This window comes from Emydura macquarii, unplaced genomic scaffold (genome assembly GCF_026122565.2).
Source record: "Emydura macquarii macquarii isolate MOO-44397 ecotype Brisbane River unplaced genomic scaffold, CSIRO-AGI_Emac_v2 contig_1062, whole genome shotgun sequence".
Lineage (NCBI taxonomy): Eukaryota > Metazoa > Chordata > Testudines > Chelidae > Emydura > Emydura macquarii.
This window is the reverse complement of record NW_027131199.1, coordinates 36,252-56,381: the sequence shown is the minus strand read 5'-3', so window position 1 is coordinate 56,381 and position 20,130 is coordinate 36,252. Positions and strand designations below refer to the sequence as shown.

Sequence of the window (20,130 nt, the reverse complement as noted above, 5' to 3'; positions counted from 1 at the left end):
CTCCCACCACATGGACCCAGTGGCGGGGCGCCCTGGCTGGAGCATGGCAGTCGCAGTGCTCCCCCCTCCTGGCCCCGCCACATGGATGCAGTGTCCCCTGGCTGGAGTGCGGTGGTTGCTTCCCCCGGGACCCAGTCCTTCACTGGGAGAAATACTAGGCACCAGAATTAAATTCCTAAGTGACATGGCGACCTGGCGCCCGGAGTTTGTCCAGCCCTGATGTAGACGTCACGGATTGTGGACGGTCTGAACCAAGTTATGTATGTCTGTGTCTGCTATACAGCATCCATTTTGTGTGTCTGTGTCTGCTACACCGCATCCATTTTGTGTGTCTGTGCAGGGCCCCCACATGGGGCGGGAAAGGTCACACTTTACTGGGGCTTGGAGGTCCTGGGGGGCCCAGCACAAGCTGCAACCCCCATTACCATGAGGAAAATTTTTTTCATGGCTCATGAGATCGTATGTCTGGGATGAGAGATTGTGGGGTGTGTGTGGGAGGGGGCCCATGTTACAAGTTTGTACTGGGCCCGAAAGAATTATGCTTGGGCCCTGTGTCTGTGCCTGCTATACATCATCCATTTGAGGTGCAGGCTTCCGTGCTGGATTCTGTTCACCATTTTGTGGTCTGGGTTGAAACCCAGTTGAATCTAGTTTATGCACAGCGATTGTGAGACAATACCGAGACATCTACCCGGCTGGGAGGGGAGCTGAACTCCCCACAGAGCACTCGAACAGACAGCCATCGAGATGACAAGCTGGGTCTACTGACTTGGTAATGGCTCACCCCTATAAACAGTGGGGCTGCACCGAGCCCTGTGTGGCTGGGGGATGGAGTTTTGCAATAGGAGCACATCGTGCCTGGTTGGTGTCTGGTTAAGGATTTCCTGTGCCGACGTCTGTGTGTTTTGTTTCCCTGCCCCATGTTCCCCCAAAGGTTAAAATACAAGTTCAGAGTTTCACCAGCCTCGCTGGAATTGTGAGGTTGCCGACAACCAAGTTGGGGCGCTCAGGAGGTCTCAGCACTGGTTCTGGAATCTAGGGTGATTTTGGATGTTTTAGTGATTCGAATGGGGCTATAGGCTCGCCAATGGATCTGATCAGAAAATAATGAGGTTCTTGTCCCGGAATCAGGCTCCAGAAGAGTTTTATAGGGACCCCGGGGTGCACGACAGGAAGATTCACAGTGACAGCCAAATTTGTATCATTTTATAAGCTTTTATTAAGATAACATGAAATGATAGACAAATGACTGGTCCAAAGGAAATGAATAATCAAATGGATAATGGACAATACAGGCTTATTTTAAAGACACGTGTGATATGTATATATTTATATAGGATGCTTTGGATTAATACACTCACACCCTTCCCTGCTGACCTGGCTGAGAGAGATGTCCGGTTCCTCAACTCTTGAGTGGAGGGGTGGAGAGCTGGGCACTGCTCGAGGGCTAAGAGCTGTAAGGCTACGACTAACACTGCAAACAATACTACGTGTAAACGAAGAACAAAAAATCTTAACACACTAACGAAAAAAGAAGATTCAAGAAGAAGTAACTGACGATCGCCCCAGTTAACACGATTTGCCCCTTCGTATACCCTGACCAATAGGGGTTCTCCTTCTAAGTCCACACTTGGATTCTTCACCCTCACATTATTGGGGTACACATTCTCTAGGCTGGCAGGTCCGTGCGTATTAATGACATATCCACATCCTTTCCAGACGGTTCCAGATGGTTCGTTTATCTCACCTTTGTTATTTCTGGCCCTTTTGTGGGTTCTGTGATGTTTCTGTGAAGTTTACCCGGGACATAACCTGAGACAGCCCCCACTGATTTGATGCCTCCTGACCTATCTAGGGTAAAGGTTATAACCAAATATGTCTTATTCTTTAACTCTTCATTACTTATCTGGGCCAAAGGTCCCGAACAGATGTGTGCTAACGGCCTTAGCTCTCATAGCGGATGTGACCTGTAGGGTACCTTGCATTACAGCAATCATACTTCATATGGACCTATGATTCTATTAGAATAAAACAACAATACTTGAATCTATAAGGAAAGATAGAGATATATATGCAAGCAGGCCGGCTAGTCCTATAGGCTACAAGGGCAGCTGGCCAGCAGCGCCCCACGTCCCAAGGAACTATGCCAGACCAGAGCCTGGCACCAGGAATGTGGTTTAGGAGCCTCAGAGTTAGAAACTGGTAGATTCATCCCAGATCTGGTGCACCTCTGACCAGCGTAGCTATGCCAACCCAGCCCCAGGGTAGACGCAGCTGTGTTGATGGAAGAATGCGTTTTTCGCTGTAGCTACCATCGCTCAGGGAAGTGGTGTTGCTACAGCGACGGAAACACCCTTTCCATGTGCATAGGCTTCATCTGTGTTTTTATGCCGACATAGCTACGGCAATGCAGCTACGCTGATATATAGTCTCCGTTGTGCAGTCATACCCGTGGGCCATGTCTCCACATTGGGCCTTCCAGTACATCAGCTGTAGCGCCTTGTTAGAGATGCTTTCTGCATCAACAATCTAGCCGCATCTGCACCAGGGGTCAAGGTGACCTAACCTCGGTGCTCAGGGTGTGACATTTTTCACAGCCCCGTGTAACGTGGCTAGGTCTGGGCAGGATTGCCCACCTGCAAATGCCAAGCTCAGGGCAGGAACTAAAATGGAGTCCAGAGTCACATGAGCAAGTTCTGGTGACTCATCAGGTATGTCTTTAATTTCTCCCCCTGGGCCTTTTGCATCTGTGAAGGTTTCGATGGGCCATTAAGCAGCTATTGTTCTGCCGCCTGCCCTGTCTAGGGTGTGTTTCAGCCAGCAAAGTTTGAAACACAGATATATCAAATATATCCATAACTTCCATTACACATATAACATGTGAACATGACAGGAAGTGATTATTCCCCTCTATTCGGCGTTGGTGAGGCCGCATTTAGAATATTGTGTCCAGTTTTGGGTCGCCCACTACAAAAAGGATGTGGACAAGTTGGAGAGAGTCCAGCGGAGGGCAACAAAAATGATCCGGGGGCTGGAGCACAGGACTTATGAGGAGAGGCTGAGGGAACTGGGCTTGTTTAGTCTGCAAAAGAGAAGAGTGAGGGGGGATTTGATAGCGGCTTTTAACTACCTGAAAGGGGGTTCCAGGGAGGATGGGGCTAGGCTGTTCTCGGTGGTGGCAGATGACAGAACAAGGAGCAACGGTCTCAAGTTGCAGGGCGGGAGGTCTAGGTTGGACATTAGGAAAAAGTTTTTCACTAAGCGGGTGGTGAAGCACTGGAATGGGTTACCTAGGAAGGTGGTGGAGTCTCCATCTTTAGAGGTTTTTAAGCTGAGGCTTAACAAAGCCCTGGCTGGGATGATATAGCTGAGGTTAGTCCTGCTCTGAGCAGGGGGTTGGACTAGATACCTCCTGAGGTCCCTTCCAACTCTAATATTCTATGATTCTATGACTATCATCATCTTACTCAGCACATTACATCCCTTCTAACAGTACCTGACTGGCGTATCTCACATGAATTATTATGATTTTCACATACTGATGTTAACAAATATGATAAATCATCCTCCCCCACTTGATCCAGCCAACATGACAAGGTCGATCTAATTTTTAAGTGTAGGCCAGACCTCAGTAGTGCAGAAAACTCACACCTCTGTTCTGTGTCGTTAGTAACACAGGGGAGGAGAGTGTGTTTAATACGGTGTTTCATCTGACTGGGTCCCCTAATGTTTTTCCTGTGAAATGACTAAAAGAAACTGTAGAAGCTGGGAATTTGGCCTCACTTTTGTCTGTTTCCAGCCTTATTAAATATCATGGTAATTTAAAAGAAAAAAATTAGGTGTCCCCGCATCCTCAACTCCTAGTCAGTCTTTTGCTCTTTTGTTGCATTACATGTGAGAAGGAAGGAAACGCCACTTTCTCTCTACTCAGGTCCCATCTCCCCTTGCCATGGGATTGGTGTCAGACGTGTTCTTCTTTTGTTGTTTGTCACCTGGGGTGACACAGGTCAGAGAGGGTACGTCTATATTGCATTGTGAAGCTGGGTTTGCAAGTGCTGGACCTGGGTCTCACAGTTGTGCTAATGCATCCACACTGCACTACACAGACCTTCTGATTAGGGTCTGCAGCTTGAGCTGCGTCCACACTGCAGAGTGACAGGGCTTGGACCCGGGCCGAGTCTCAGCAGGACTCGACTCTGACCTACCCCCCAAGCATGACCCTAGGATCCACTCCTCAGTGCTCAGTGCCCTGAGTCAGATTGATTCGAGTGTGGAAGGAAGCAGGGCTTAGCTCAAACCTGAGTCAGAGCCCAGGCGTAATGTGCAGTGTGGACAGACCCTAGAGAGACCCACTGAGGGAGGACTGGCTGAGAGAGAGGCAGGAAGCTGCAGGAAGCAGCAGCAGCAGCAGAACGGCCAGAGACGACTGGGACCGAAGGCAGTGGAAGTCCACAGTGCAAGGGTGAGCTGAGAAATGGTTTTGTCTGTTGGTTTGTTTAAGTTTGGAACAATAAAACTGCAGAAAAGAGACCGTGGGGCTGTGGCCCTTTGTCCTTGGCAGGCTGGAGAGAAGCCCTGCCTCGTGACATTGTTAATTCTTCTCTGCTCCTTCCAGAGCCTTTCTTAGGACTCGCTGAGCATCTTCTGCAACTTCATCCAGAAACGTATGTAACATTTCATAAGTGACATTGTAAGATCTCTCTGCTGCTATCCCAGTACCAAGCAGTGGTACCACACTGAGAAAATATTTAGCTGTCATCATTCTTTTCCCTGTAGCCTCTCTGAGTCTCTTCAAAGCCTCATCTCTTGATATATCTTTGGCCAGCGGAGACTTTATCACTGACTTCAGCTCAAGAACGGACTTCCGAACTTGCTTAGCGAGTGAAGCGAGGGAACCATCATCCAGGCCGAAGGACTTGCAATACTCTGTCATGTTATCCACCAAGATGCTGACATCACAATAAACCGAGAGAAAAGGGAGAGGAACAGCAGCGATAGCGCACGACTTCAGGGCTTGCTTCCAGATCTGTTCCTGCAGGGCCTTCTGTTTCTCTTTCAAGATTTCTTCAGAGGTGCTGGGCAGGGCACAGATGAAAACGTGTCTCTTGTGAGTGTCGAGATCATTTGCCAAAGTCTCCTGCAGTTGGGGAGAATCATACTTGTCAAAGTGCCATCTCGACACCAGGAAAACCTGTGGGGAGGTGATGCCGGCTTTTCGCAGCTGGTCCTTGCAGTCATTTCTTATTACCTGTAGAGTTTCCTCCTCATTAAAATTTCCTTCTCTTTGTTCATTAGCCAAGTCCACATCCACCTTGGAGCGGACAAAGTAAAACTTCTTCCCCATGCTGTTGATTTCTTTGGCAAGGTGGGCATCAGCTTCAGTGAAGCGCTGCGCTGAGATGATGATGAAGAAATCATAACGATCAAGGTTCACATCTTTTCTGTAGGTTTTTGCTGGATAATTCAGTGTTCCGATCCCAGGTAGGTCCCACAGAATCACATTTGGGTGCATGGGATGGGGATAATGTGTTGGCTTCTTTGTCGTTTCTGTCAACCCAGTCTGAGCTGCTCCATCGTCTTTATCATTCAGGCTTCTTACGGCATTGATGAAAGACGACTTACCAGTGCCCGTGTCACCTGTAATGGCGATGTTGAGCTTGGTATTTCTTAACAGCTCATCAGACTTCTTCACCACAGAAATGGCTTTTGAGAGGTTCCCAGCTTTGACAGCAGTCTGGAATTCTTCAGATTCCTCCTTAGACAGACCGGGAAGTCTTCTGCCCCATTTTGAAAATAAATCTGCCCAGTGAGCTTTTGAATCTTCCGTCATCCTGGGAAAAAAAACATAAATTCCAATCAGGATTAGGGAGCTTTCCCCCCATGGGCTATTTACTAACCCCCGGTCAGTAGAGTCAGAGTCACAGAGACACAGAGTTTAAGGCCAGACAGTACCCCCAGATTATCCAGTCTGACCTCCTGTATGTCACAGCCCACTAACTGCTCCCTCCCAGCATCCCACTATAAACCCACAACCAAGATCAGACCAAAGAATTACCACCCTCAGGAGACCAAATTACTGTGTTCCACAGGAAGAGAACCGGGGACACCGACATGCACCAATAGCCGGGGCCCCTGCAGTAGCAAGGAAATGATTAAATGAGAAAGACCCAGTAAAAAGAGGTGTCCTTATTTCCATGGGAACAGACCCACAAGGCTGCAGGAAAGGAGCCATTGGTTACAACTTGCAATAAATAAATACAATAAGCTAGAGTTTAAATACACTTTTTAGAATGCCCAAAGGAGAAAGCTTCAGTTCAGCCTCTGTGCGACACTAGGGGTGCTGTGCTGTAGAGGACGGGCTGGGGTCTCTCCCCTGGCTGTCAGGGCTGGCCCCGATGCTCCAGTGTGGCACTAGGGGCCAGTCACTTAACTGTTAATTTCCTTGAAGCTGTCGGTTTGGACGAGGAAAACAGCATGGAGAAAACCTGTGCCCCCGGTCCTCTGCCTTCTCCCTTCAATTTTTGCTTTGCTAGATCTGTAAAGCAGAGATTACTGACCCCATCAGCCCCTCTCCACTGCACTTCCCCTGGGCAGAAACGGGGAAAAACAGAGAAAACTGGTAGGAAGACAGCTTGCTTGCTGTGAAACCATCTTTGGAAGGAAAGCAGGCTGAGGACACCACGGCACCTTAGTCCTAAAGAAAGCTGTGTATGGTAGCTCCGAAGTGAGGGCACTACAACTTCCATGCACTTCGTAAACACTTGCGGGGCAGCCAACAGACCAAATGTGAGAACCGGCAATTGGCAGTGCATGTGACTCACAATGAATCTGAAGAATCTTCTGTGCCCCATAAAAATGGAAATGTGAAAATAGGCGTCTCTCAAATCGAGGGCAGCATATCACTCCCCTGGATCCAGGGAGATGACAATGGAAGACAAGGAGACCATGTGAAACTGGAGTTTCTTGAGGCAGCTGTTGAGCTGGCTCAGGTCGAGGATAGGTCTGAGACCTACCTCGGCTTTCAGGATGAGGAAATAACGGGGATAGAACTCCATATTCCTTAAATTCTGTGGGACCTTTTCCAGGCTCCCACCCATGGGAGTGACTGCACCTCCTAAGCCAGAAGTTGCTTGTGAGAGGGGTCCTTGAAGAGGAATGGGGAACGATGGTGGTGGGGAGTGGGGGCATTAAAACTGAATTGGAGGGTATCTCCTACTTCTACCGTGCTCAGAACCCAACAGTACATAGTAATATGGGACTGTGCCTGGAGCATGTGGGACAAATGGACCCCAACCAAAGAGTAAGCTGGGTCCAAAGTCTTTGTGACTGGTATGGCATCCCCAAGTGCTCCTTTTTTTCTGAGAGTCCTGCTGGGCCGGCAGAGGGAAAAAGCGGGAGGATTTCTGGGGCCTATAATGCTTTCTCGAAGTCACTGAGGTGTATAAGCCCAGGGATGTCAGAGTAGCCCTGAAATCCTTGGGGCCATGGAGCTTGGCATCTGTCTGCTCTGAGAAGAGTGAAGTGCCCTTAAAGTGAAAGTCCCGGAGGCTCAGCTGAACCTCACATGGGAGGCCTGAGTATGGGAGCCAGGAACACTGTGGAGGCCATGGACCCGGCTGCTGAATCTGCAACATTCAGAGCCACTTGCAGGGAAAGGTCCCCCCCATCTCAACTCAGAGAATGTCCTCGTGGATCATGTCATGTGTCTGCACCTGTTACAAACTGGCGGGTGTTCTATCCTATCGGCGCACTCCACAAGTGCACAAGCATCTTCAGTGGCGTTTCCAGCACAGGTCCCTAGTCAGGACATTTGCAGAGCAGCAATTTGGCCTAGAAAACAAAGCCTGCCATGGACGAGGAGTCTGGGATGTGAAAGAAAACTGGGAGATATTTTAGAAGGTTTATTAGATGGCCTGTGAAAGGAGAATGGTGCTCAGTTGTGCTGCATTCAAAAGCCAACGGGAATTCTACCTGCCTTAGGGTTCCACGATTTGGCCCCCCAGACGATATGGGACAGGGTCTTTATATTTGATTTTTTCCCCACTTGCTTTTATTTTAAAACAATGCATAAATGTATAACACCCACTAAAGAACTGAACAAGGAACAGACCAAAAGGGGGCTACTTACCCTCTGTCCCCAGGTGCTTCAGTGGCTCTGATCTTGTGGCTATAGAGTTCCTTTAGCAAAGTTTTCTGCAGTTTGGGAGAATCGTATTTCTGAAATTCCCTACTCGACACAAGGAAAACCTGCGGGGAGCTCATCCCTTCTCTGGACAGGTTGCTGACACAGTTGTTTCTAATTTTCTCCAGGATTCTTTCCTCATTGAAGCTCTTTTTGTGTTTCTCATTGTACAGGTCCAAGTCCACCTTGGAGCGCACGAAGTAAAACTTCTTCCCCATCCTCTGGAGCTCCTGGGCCAGTTTGATATGGTTGGCTCTGAACCGCTCTGAAGCAATGATGATGAAGACATCATAGTGTCTGAACTTCACCTGCTTCAGATAAGCGTTTGGCTGAAAATCTGGGGTATCGATCCCTGGGAGGTCCGAGAAGAACACCATGGGATACATAAGATGGCAATATTGCACTGGTTCTTTGGTCACTTCCATCACACCTGTCTCAGCAGCATCTTTGTCTTCATCTCCCAGGCCCCGGATGGCATTGATAAAAGATGATTTTCCAGAACCCGACTCTCCTGCGATGGCGATACTGAACTCAATATCTGACAAATCAGTCAACTTCTGCACCCCAGAAGCGGCTTCTAAGAACTTTCCTGCTTTGATAGAAGCCTCTATTTGTTTAGTTTGTTCCACAGACATAGCAAGAAGAGTATTCCTATCTTCTTCATATAGGTCATCAGAGATCGATGTGAATTCAGCCATCTTCCTGGGAAAAGAAATGGGTAAGGTTAGTCTTGTTCCCACACAGGTTACACCAGCACTTTATAAACTGAAGACAATTATATAAAAATCCCAGACACAGCAAACCATGATTGGATTACTTTATAAGACTAGAGATTTGTTTTAGTAATGACGGCACCAGGCCAGGATTATTGCTGACAAGGCACAATAAAAAGCACCCTATACATTTTACAAGTACACTTAACACATGTATGCTTGTGACAATGGACTGGCTCAGAAACCACAGGACTTTCTCTTCCTCACTCGACCAGACAAAGACACTCCCTTTGAGACTTTTTTAACTACACTGATACAAACACGTTTTATATTGCCTCTCTGACGTGTGTGGTTGCCACCCTTTGACATGGCAAGAAGACCACCCTTGGCTTTGTACAGAATGGTTTGATTAAAACATTTTTATTACACTGTTGTTTTGATTTTGGAGGGGGCAGTGTGTCCTTGATACTTTTTAAGGAATGAGCTTGTCCCATTCCCGGTATCAGGATGTTCTGGCATGTGCTTGTGTGTTCTGTGCCTAGCATTTCTTTAGGAATCTGTATTTTTGCAATACCAGCTCTGTTCTTGCCACTTTCTGTGAGTTCTGATTTCTGCACACTTTGCTTCATAAGAACAGGGCTTAACTGCTGCCTTAGCACCGAGTCCACGAGCTCAGGTCCCACAGACCCAGGTTCACAATGCACTGTGGAGAGACCCTCTCTGATCTGTATAGCCCCAGGTGTAGCCCCACTGCCTTAACTGGCTCAGCTGTTCTGGCATGGTGGGGTTGGATCTCTGCTCTGGCAGCATCATGGTGCAGCCAATCTAGGGACATACCATACAGAGCCTGAGCTGATGCACTGTCCTTTCTGGTCCTGCAGCGCCCGGCGGGTTGGGGGAATCAATATTTGCTGCTGGAACAATATCAGCTGTTAGTGTGAAAACTCCCCAGGACGTTACTTCAGTGGGTGAAACAAAGAGAAGAAATGAATTTTGTTCTAATGATTAAAGGTACCCTGGTTTAGTGAGGCACAGGTTTGGGCTAAGCAGAGAGATTTCTTGTAGCCTGGGGTGGAACAGGATTTGGTCCCTCCCCTGCTGGGAAAAAATCCTAGATTAACCTGGTCAGTTTTTCTGTTATTTTCCTTGTTCTCTACCCACAGCGGTGGAGTGAATCATTCCATCCTCAGCAATTGCATGTTCTCTTCTCTTCTTCCCAGGGCAGCCTGGTAACCCCTTCCGCAGCCCCCTTCCGAGCAGAGGATACACCTGAAACCATGAACTCTTTTCCCACAAGCCCTGCCTGCTGCACAAGGAGAAATGTGGGAAATTGTTCCCTTTCCAAGCTCTCTCCCACTCTTGGTGAAATGCTGAGATCAGGCACTAGGCTGAGTCTCCACGCCGTGTTGTCATTTACACCAGTGGAAAATAGATCTAGATTGCTGCTATTCTGGCTCAGTTGGGTTTTATACCCGCTTCGCACAGGTGTGATTGAGTTTGCAAGGTGCTGGCAACACAGGGAGCTTTGTGACAGTCTCAGCAGCTGCTTTGGATTGTGTGCTTGCAGGAAACCAAAACCAACAGGCTGAACTGCACATTTCCCAGAAATGGGAGGAAGCCGTGAAGCGGGGCTGGCCCTGAGCCACCAAACTGCAAACAAAATTCGGACAGCCCTTCACTCCTGGACAGAAACACAGGTGGGGGCCTGGCACGTGGAGCTATTTAACCTGGCGGCCAACCAACAGCAGCTCAAAAGCTTGTATCTCTCCCCAGCAAAAATTGGTCCAATGAAAGATATTAGCTCACCCAGCGTCTCACTCAGACACTTTATGTAAGCGGGGGATGATCCCACTATTGTGCGGAGCTTTCCTAGACTTCTGGGGATATTGAGAAGCGCTTTAGATCTCCTGCCGTAAAAGCCAGTATTTTTTGTCCTACACGTCCTGTACGTCCCATGGGGCTGACGTGCTCTCCCCTTTACTCAGCTCAGTTTTTTTACTGCCAAAGGAGAAAGCTTCATTTCAGCCTATGTGTGATTCTAGGGGGCGCTGTGCTGTGGGGGGCAGGCTGGGGGTTCTCCCCTGGCAGTCAGGGCTGGCCTCGATGCCCCCAGGCGGCGCTGGGGTGGCCGGGCTCTTGCCTTTCCCTGTCTGTCAGCCCTGGTCAAACGTTCCCTTAGCCGTGTGTCTGAGCGGTTATTGGCAGCCAGCAGGGCTCGCGTTGACAAGGCCTAGCTGCAAGAGCACCATGGTGCTTGCGTCCCAGTCGCGCTATGCCTTGCACACGACGGGCACCCCAGGGGTTGATGTACTGGGCAACCACCGTAATGACACTGGTGTCAAGGGTGGGATGTTCACAGGGGCAGGCACCATAGGCACGAGGGCTACTTGGGGTGGGAAATGACCAGCCCTGACAATCCAAATGTTCCCCTGAGCTCCGAGAGCAGAAATCGTCCGGGCTGTGCAGGTGGAGGGATGTGGAGGCCCGTCTCCATGCCCGGAGCTCACACTGGGGATGGCCAGGGCTGGGCCGGCTGAATCAGCCTTTCTGTGTGAGCTGCCCAAATAAATTGCCGGTGTTGTGTATTTTGAGTCTTCCTTATTGCCTAGGTTGCTTAGAGTTTAGCTCGTTGCCATAGCAATAGAGGTAGACTATTAGGGGATAACTCAGCCAGTCCTGGCTGGTTTTCAGTGCGGTTCAATAAAGACTTTCATGGGTTTGCGTCTCTCTGTTCTGTGCTGATTTCTCGCTGAATACAAGTACTTTCCAAGCATATAACATAACAGCTGAGTCCAGTGAGTCCAGTGAGTCCAACTCCTACCCTCACCAGCTTTGTGAAAAGGTTGCGTAGCAGCAATTTGACAATTCCCTGTCAGCTATAGGATGGCTCAATAACCCCCAGAGACTGTGCCAGCCTGTATTCCATTCTGCAGGACTTTACAGGAAGGTCATTGTTATGAGCTGGGTCAGACCTTGGTATGGGTTCAGTTAAAACCTTCTTGGAGCTGATGGGTGTGAATGCAGCCTTTATTTTAAGTTAGCTGTAAGAGACAGCAAAGGGGTCAGTCCTAAAATAAGGTATAGCAGAGTCTGCCCAGAAACCAGCATCATGTAGGTGGAGGGTTCCACTGGGTATTGCTTTGTGTGTGTGAAAAAGACTAGCTGGAGTCCAGCCTCAGACAACTGTCGGAGAGATTCCCGGGCATAGCAAGGAAGCCAAACAGCAGCCTGAAAGCACCGTGTAGCCCTGAGGATGCAGATTATCAGGGTCCAGAGACACTAAGGGAAGAACAGGGGATCCAAACCCCAAACAATAAGCAATTGACTCAGCTGATGGTATACAAAAATACTGTACTATAAAAGTGCATCACGTGAGGCCTTTGGTGAAAGCAGGTGATAAATCCATAATGTGGTTTCACACACGAAAGCCATTTTAAACATGCCAGCAGCTTTTAAGGAAATAACAGCACTTGATGAAATATAGCAAGAGAATAATTTAAAAGGCACAAGCCAGAGGAGATTGTCTTACCTTCCGATCTTCCAGTCCTAAATGCCTCTGTTAGTCTGATCTCCACAGAGAAGTAAAGCAAATGAACAGGACGTTGGTTTTCGCTCTCCTTTCTGTCTCTGCAGCTTCCTGTCTAGATCAGAATGGAAGCGAAAGCAACAAGCTTCTCTTGCAGATTTCCACCTGACAAAGTCCGGAGCTGCACAGACTCCACTTATGGAGATCGGTGTCTCTTTGTGCCAGGCACTGCCGAGAGCTTGACCAAGATCTGGACCCCCATTGTGCAAAGCAGTAAATAGAAAGAAAAGGTTATGATCCCCAGATTACAGATGGTGAATTGAGGCAAAGAGAGACTAAATGACTTGCCCAAGGTCACTCAGGAGGCTGTGGCATATCAAGAATTGAACCTCTCTCTCTCTCTCTCTCTCTCAATTGCCCTAATGTCTGGGCCATCCTTCTGTGACATGCTGTACCCCCTGTACACCCTTATGGTGTAATTTGTCTATCGTTCATGTTCACCCTTACGGTGTAACTGTGCATTGTCTGATGCAAAATATTCCATGTCAGGTGTTTTTGGCATGCTCATGACATACTGAACATTATTGTCATGGTAGCATGTTTCCTGCAATGTCACAGATGTATAGATAGGAAACTCTGCTGTGTCATACCCCAAATATGTGTCTGACGTGGTTAGAATAGATGCAGACAAACACAGAGCTGTGGTCTCATGCCCCGCAGAAGCATGCATACAGGAACAATGGACTGGCCTAAGCATCTTTGAGCACTTTGGCTCAAGAGGGAAAAATCATGCCTACTGTCGGACATGGACGATCACCTGACCCCAGGGGGCTTTGAGGAAACTTGTTAAAAGAAAGAGACATCTTTGTCTCAGGGTCTTGCCTGGAATCCATCTTCTAAGCAACACCAAAGACTGAGAATCTACCCACGGGGGGGTGCTGGTTGCAAGATTCATCGCAGCTAGCCTGTGTGGTAAGCTAACGTCATAGAGGGAAAGAGACTGGATTATTAATCTTAGTTTAGTATACCAGTTACCTTGCATTATTCGTGATTAACTCCTTGACTCATTATTAATCTTTTGATTCCTATTAGTCTGACTTAGAGTCACTTAAAATCTTGCTGTGGTCAATCAACTTATTTGTTTGTCTTACCTAAACCAGTGCATGTGAACTGAGTGTGTGCAGAGACCTCACTTAGCATGACAGAGCTGGTGCAGAGCAATTTCTTTGATAAATAGATGGACAAATGCAAATGAGCTTGCAGTGTAGAGCACTGAATCCTGCAAGACAGCAGTTCCCAGGGCTTCATCTGGCACTGGGGGTGTTTGCTGGGGTCTATCCCACGAGTGGCTGGCCAGAAGCGCTCCTTCAATGGTCAGGACCGATTACACACAGGAGGTTGGGTGTGGGCCAACGCAGGAGTGGGTGGTTTCCACAGCAAAGCGGGGTAAGTCGGGGCCCAGGACTGAAGAATTGGGGTGACACAGCTACACACCAGTCCAGATTGCAGGGGGGAATGTCCACCTTCCTCTCAGTTTCTAAGGATTGTTTAAGCTGATGGAGCAGCCTAGAGAGGCCTCAGTGTCAACCGAGAATTCGGGAATGTATGAAAAGTAAAATTAAAACCCTAAAAAGCTGAGCAAGGCCCTCCCTGGGGGAAAATCACTTACCATGTGCTCCTGAGAGCTTCAGAGACTGTGGTCTTGAACATGAAGTAGTAGACATGCATTTCATTCCCAGGTCTCTGCTCCCTGCTCCCCAGCTCCTCTCTGTGTGCAATACCGGTAGAGACCTGGATCTCACTTATCTAAGACGTGTGTGTGTGGGTGGGGGGCAGGGCTTGTCAGAAGACCATGGGAATCAGTGGGGACTTTTCAGAGGGGTAGCCGTGTTAGTCTGCATACAGCAAAAACAACGAGTGTGAATTCTAGTTAGTCTGTTCTCTCTCTTCTTCTCCTCCCTTCCTGGCCGTCTGCGCAGGGGATGAGTCTATCACCACTCCTGTGCAAGGCTTTTTGGTGGGAGAAAATATTATGTCCTTCTGCCCCTGGCAGGCCTTTACTTCAAAGAACGTTAGTGTAAAATTGATAGGTGTTGAGGTGATGTGCCTGCCCTCTGTATGGTAATCCTCTAAACAACAAACAGGGGCGGGCATAATTGTATTTATCATGTAGTTGTTAATATTCATTTTATAGGTGTCAGTGTAACCAAATCAGGGTCTATGGGGCGTTGCTGGAAATGTATACATGTACAGACCGTTATAGAATCATAGAATCATAGAATATGAGAGTTGGAAGGGACCTCAGGAGGTCATCTAGTCCAACCCCCTGCTTAAAGCAGGACTAACCTCAGCTATATCATCCCAGCCAGGGCTTTGTCAAGCCTCAGCTTAAAAACCTCTAAGGATGGAGATTCTACCACCTCTCTAGGTAATCCATTCCAGTGCTTCACCACCCGCCTAGGAAAAACTTTTTCCTAATGTCCAACCTAGACCTCTCGCCCTGCAACTTGAGACAGACTCGGGGACAGCTCAACACTCCTGAGGTTTCACCCACAATGAACGAGGCACCTCCCTTCTTGACATTCATAGAATAAAAGTATAATTATACTGAATCCGATTCTCTCTATTTAGTTCCCTTTGTGCTTCTCTTAAAATTCGGCATCTGAGCATCTTACAGACATTAATGGACCAGATTCCCTCACTGGGGCAAATCAGCTGACTCACCATTCACCTCAGCTGGTGTGAATTGGCCATCGCTCCTTTGGAGCCAATGGGGCCAGACTCCAGCTGGGGTCAATCCAGCCGTAGCTCCATTGGCGTCAATGGGGACAGACCACCGCTGGTGTGAATTGACTATTGTTCCTGTGGAGTCAATGGGGCCAGACTCCATTGAGTAAAATTTTCAGAAGCACCTGAGTGATTTAGGAGACTCGGTGCCAGTTCAAATGTGATGTGGGCATTCAGGAACCAAAGCCCTTTGTCCTCCTGGGAAAGTTTTTCAGTGTAAACCCAGGTGTGAATTTAAACCCGTAGGATTATCCTGGAGTGACTCCGGTGTGGACACCCTCATTCCAGCAGGAGCGTGACTTTTTTTCTGTTTAGTGTATGTCACTTGGGAAGGGGTTTAAGCTAAACCGAAAAATGTCTCTGTTCTGCCAGCATAAGAGTGTCCCCGGAGCAGGGGGTTATAGCGGCAGAAGCAGTAAATCTGCCCTTTGAAGTCAAGGCCTAAAAGTCTCATTAAAAGTCAGTCAGCCCGAAAATCACCAACCACTTGGGAAAATCTCACCCTCTGAATCTGTTCAGCTGCATTTACTGCAATGCTGAGGCAGCTGGTTTGCTGTGTGCGTTTTTCATGCTGACCAGTATCGTCTCATTGTTTCCTTGCACTTTCTTGGTCTATTTGTTGAATCTACCCATTGTTCAAAGTCTTATGTTTAGCTTGAAAGGGCTTTGGGGCAGGCCCGTCTCTTTGTTACACCTTTGTACAGCGCCTAGCGCAATGGGGCCCTGGCTTCTAAATGCTACCGTAATACAAGCAAATCACAGTAGTCATAATAATTTGCTAGATACCGAGTGCTCTCGCTGTGTCAGCTGACTGCTAGCGAATAGCGATTCTAGTCACATGGTCTGGTGATCATGTGATGCTTTATTGACTCATTCATTCTCTGCAGCAGATGATGTTTAATTTAATAACTCGTTAGATTCCACACCGAATAGCCGGCGTGTATCCATGTTTACCTTAATTCACTGATCTCCGTATTTGTTGTCTTCAGGTTTACAATCACCGCGCTTGTGGAAACAGATTTATGGTTAAATAAAGGTACATTTAACACACGTCTCTTCCTGCAGCTTTTTGAGTGTCCCTCTCGCTTGAGATTTTGGGATCTCGCTGGTATCACAACAGCACTATGCAATGGAAAGAGCCCAACATAACTGTCGCACACAGCTGGGAACGTGTGTCCCAGAACAAAGGAGCTATCAGACACCTCACCGGCTTCCTTTTCCCAGTAGATTTCAGCTGCAGCTCCAGTTAGAGTCCCTGCTGGAATATTGGGTCCGTTCTGGTGTCCACACGTTCAAAAGGGATGTTGAAAAGTTGCAGATTGTTCCAAATAAAGTGCTACAAGGATAGTTCGGGGCCTGGAAATCCTGCCTTACACGGAGAGACTGAAGAAGCAGGATGGGTTTAGTGTATCCAAGAGAAGGGTCAGAGTTGGCTTGCTCATGGTCTGTTAGCAGCTGTGTGGGGAGATGATGGGTGATATCAGGGGACTGACTCTTTGACGGGGTTAGACAAAGACAAAGATCCAGTGGTTGGAAGCTGAAACTAGACAAATTCAACTAAAAATATTTCCCCACCGGTCCCATCAGAGTTTGCCCGCTAGCAGCCCCAGGGACACGGCGTGTCAGGGACTTTGCCCCCTGCATACAAGGGGAATGTAACGGGGGACGCGGGCTGGGAAGGGAAGGGGCTGGGGCTGCCCCAATCTGGGGTTTTGTGCCTGGGTGAAAGCAGCTAGTGGGGGAGGGAAGCGGTGCTGGGAAGTGGGGGCTCAGAGAGCTGCCTGTTTGCAACCCGGGCATGGCCAGGCTGCAGGCTTGGAAAGCTGAGAGTGCTGGGGAAATGTGGTGTGGCGCAGGCGGCTAGTTCAGCCCTCTCGTGGGTACTGTGCCCACTTCAGCTACGACTATGACTCCAGAAGCAGTGCTGAGACCGCCTGAGTGCCCCAAGTTGCTTGTCGGCAACCTCACAATTCCAGCGAGGCTGGTGAAACTCTGAACTTGTATTTTAACCTTTGGGGGAACATGGGGCAGGGAAACAAAACATACAGCCTTCGGCACAGGAAATTCTTAACCAGACACCAACCAGACACGATGTGCTCCTATTGCAAAACTCCATCCCCAGCCACGCAGGGCTCTGTGCAGCCCCACTGTTTATAGGGGTGAGCCATTACCAAGTCAGTAGACCCAGCTTGTCATCTCGATGGCTCTCTGTTCGAGTGCTCTGTGGGGAGTTCAGCTCCCCTCCCAGCCAGGTAGATCATAGAATCATAGAATATTAGAGTTGGAAGGGACCTCAGGAGGTATCTAGTCCAACCCCCTTCTCAAAGCAGGACTAACCTCAGGTATATCATCCCAGCCAGGGCTTTGTCAAGCCTCAGCTTAAAAACCTTTAAGGATGGAGATTCCACCACCCATTCCAGTGCTTCACCACCCGCCTAGGGAAAAGATTTTTCCTAATATCCAACCTAGACCTCCCGCCCTGCAACTTGAGACCGTTGCTCCTTGTTCTGTCATCTGCCACCACCGAGAACAGCCTAGCCCCATCCTCCCTGGAACCCCCTTTCAGGTAGTTAAAGGCCGCTATCAAATCCCCCCTCATTCTTCTCTTCTGCAGACTAAACAAGCCCAGTTCCTTCAGCCTCTCCTCATAAGTCCTGTGCTCCAGACCCCTCATCGTTTTTGTTGCCCTCTGCTGTACTCTCTCCAACTTGTCCACATCCTTTTTGTGGTGGGGGGCCCAAAACTGGGCACAATATTCTAAATGCGGCCTCACCAATGCCGAATAGAGGGGAATAATCACTTCCTGTGACCTGCTGCCAATGCCCCTCCTAATGCAGCCCAATATGCTATTAGCCTTCTTGACAACCAGGGCACACTGCTGACTCATATCCAGCTTTTTATCCACTGTTACCCCCAGGTCCTTTTCTGCAGAGCTGCTGCCCAGTTCATCGGTCCCCAGTCTGTGGCTGTGCATGGGATTCTTCCTTCCTATGTGGAGGACTCTGCACTTGTTCTTGTTGAACCTCATCAGATTTCTTTTGGCCCAATCCTCCAGTTTGTTTAGGTCACTCTGAATCCTATCCCAACCTTCCAGGGTATCTACCACTCCCCCCAGCTTCGTGTCGTCCGCAAACTTGCTGAGGGTGCAATCTACTCCATCCTCCAGATCATTAATAAAGATGTTGAACAAAACCGGCCCCAGGACCGACCCCTGGGGAACTCCGCTTGTGACCGGTTGCCAGCTAGACATGGAGCCATTGATCACTACTCATTGAGCCCTATGCTCTAGCCAGTTCTCGATCCATTTTATAGTCCATTCATCCAACCCATCCTTCTTTAACTTGCTGATAAGAATACTGTGAGAGACAGTATCAAAAGCTTTGCTAAAGTCAAGGTATATCACATCCACCGCCTTCCCTACATCCACAGAGCCAGTCACCTCATCATAGAAAGCAATCAGGTTGGTCAGGCATGACTTTCCCTTAGTGAATCTGTCTTGACTGTTCCTGATCACCTTCCTCTCTTCCAAGTGCCTTAAAATGGATTCCTTAAGGACCTGCTCCATGATTTTTCCAGGGATTGAGGTGAGGCTGACCGGTCTGTAGTTCTCTGGATCCTCTTTCCTCCCTTTTTTGAAGATGGGCACTAGATTTGCTTTTTCCAGTCCTCAGGGACCTCCCCCTGTTGCCACGAGCTTTCAAAGATAATAGCCAATGGCTCTGAAATCTCCTCAGCCAACTCCCTCAGCACCCTCGGGTGCATTGCATCCAGCCCCATGGACTTGTGAATGTCCAATCCTTCTAAATAGTCTTGGACCCGTTCCTTCAGCACTGCGGGGTGTTCACCTCCTTCCCATTCTGTGCCACCCAGTACAGCAGTCTGGGAGCTGACCTTGTGTGTGAAGACAGAGGTAAAAAAGGCTTTAAGTACCTCATCTTTCTCCACATCCTCCGTCACTAGGTCGCCTCCCTCATTCTCTAAGGGGTCCACACTTTCCCGAATCTTCCTGTTGTTGGCAACATGCCTGTAGAAACCTTTCTTGTTCCCCTTCACGTCCCTTGCTAGCTTCAACTCCAATTGCGCTTTGGCCTTCCTGATTTCATTCCTGCACGTTCGAGCAGTGTTTTTATAATCCTCCCTAGTCATCTGATCAAGCTTCCACTTCTTTACTTAGTGAAATAATAGTAATAATGCAACACTAGGAAAACAGTATTAACATTGTATCAATACTACAATTACAGAGACATGTTTCAATTGGTACTTCCATTCGCACTCACACACACTGACAGGCACACACAGACAAAGACAGACAAACACACACAGGGGTCTCACAGATGTCATAGTTACCAGACTCTTGGTGCTCGTGATAGTCACTGGCCAGGTGACTAGAGCATGAGGATGAGGAACAAGGTTCTGCTGATGTGCACCGGTGCTCCTGGCTGGTGTGATGATGTTGTAGACCTGAACCTCCAGCCTTCATCTTCTTGTCCCATTTTATAGGGAAAGGAACCCATGTCAGTCTACGGGTTTTGCATTGTCATGCTGCAACTGCATTCTTGGTGTGATTTTCAATCACCCACATTCTTGCAAGCCTGAATAGATTTTGCCCTTTGAAATGGGCTGGCTCCAAAGTTATCAGGGTGGGTTCCTCTTTGGCCAGTTGATCATCTTCTCTCCTTTCTTCTTTCCTCAAGCGTTTTAGGTGGGGCTGGTGTTTTCTTCATGTCTGTTTCAATATCCCTTACTCAGACCAATTGTTCAATCACTCTCTCTGTCTACACCCAACTCAATTGCTCAGCCATTCACGCTTCAATCACTCAGGGCCAACTCCTAGCTGAAGAACGTACATATTATTTTTATTTCATTTTTGCCAGTGTCTTTCACAATTGAAGGTAGATATATTACATTGCACAGTGTGGCTT

The 20,130-nt window shown here is 48.4% G+C and overlaps 1 protein-coding gene across 1 annotated transcript; it reads right to left on the bottom strand.

Moving 5' to 3' along the window:
• Positions 1-4,591: 4,591 nt before the first annotated feature.
• LOC137151425 (interferon-inducible GTPase 5-like) lies at positions 4,592-8,880 on the bottom strand. The gene is made up of 3 exons (XM_067545690.1): positions 8,129-8,880; positions 6,056-6,132; positions 4,592-5,892 (listed from the first exon to the last, which is right to left on the bottom strand). Exons 1-3 carry the CDS (start codon positions 8,878-8,880, stop codon positions 4,592-4,594), a joined length of 2,130 nt encoding a protein of 709 aa, XP_067401791.1.
• Positions 8,881-20,130: the final 11,250 nt, after the last annotated feature.

Coding starts and splice junctions, on each gene's coding strand:
- LOC137151425 (XM_067545690.1), bottom strand. CDS start 8,880: ATGGCTGAATTCACATCGATCTCTGATGACCTATATGAAGAAGATAGG. Junction 6,133..8,128: donor GAAGCACCTGGGGACAGAGG/GTAAGTAGCCCC, acceptor TTGCTACTGCAG/GGGCCCCGGCTATTGGTGCA. Junction 5,893..6,055: donor AATTTGGTCTCCTGAGGGTG/GTAATTCTTTGG, acceptor ACCGGGGGTTAG/TAAATAGCCCATGGGGGGAA.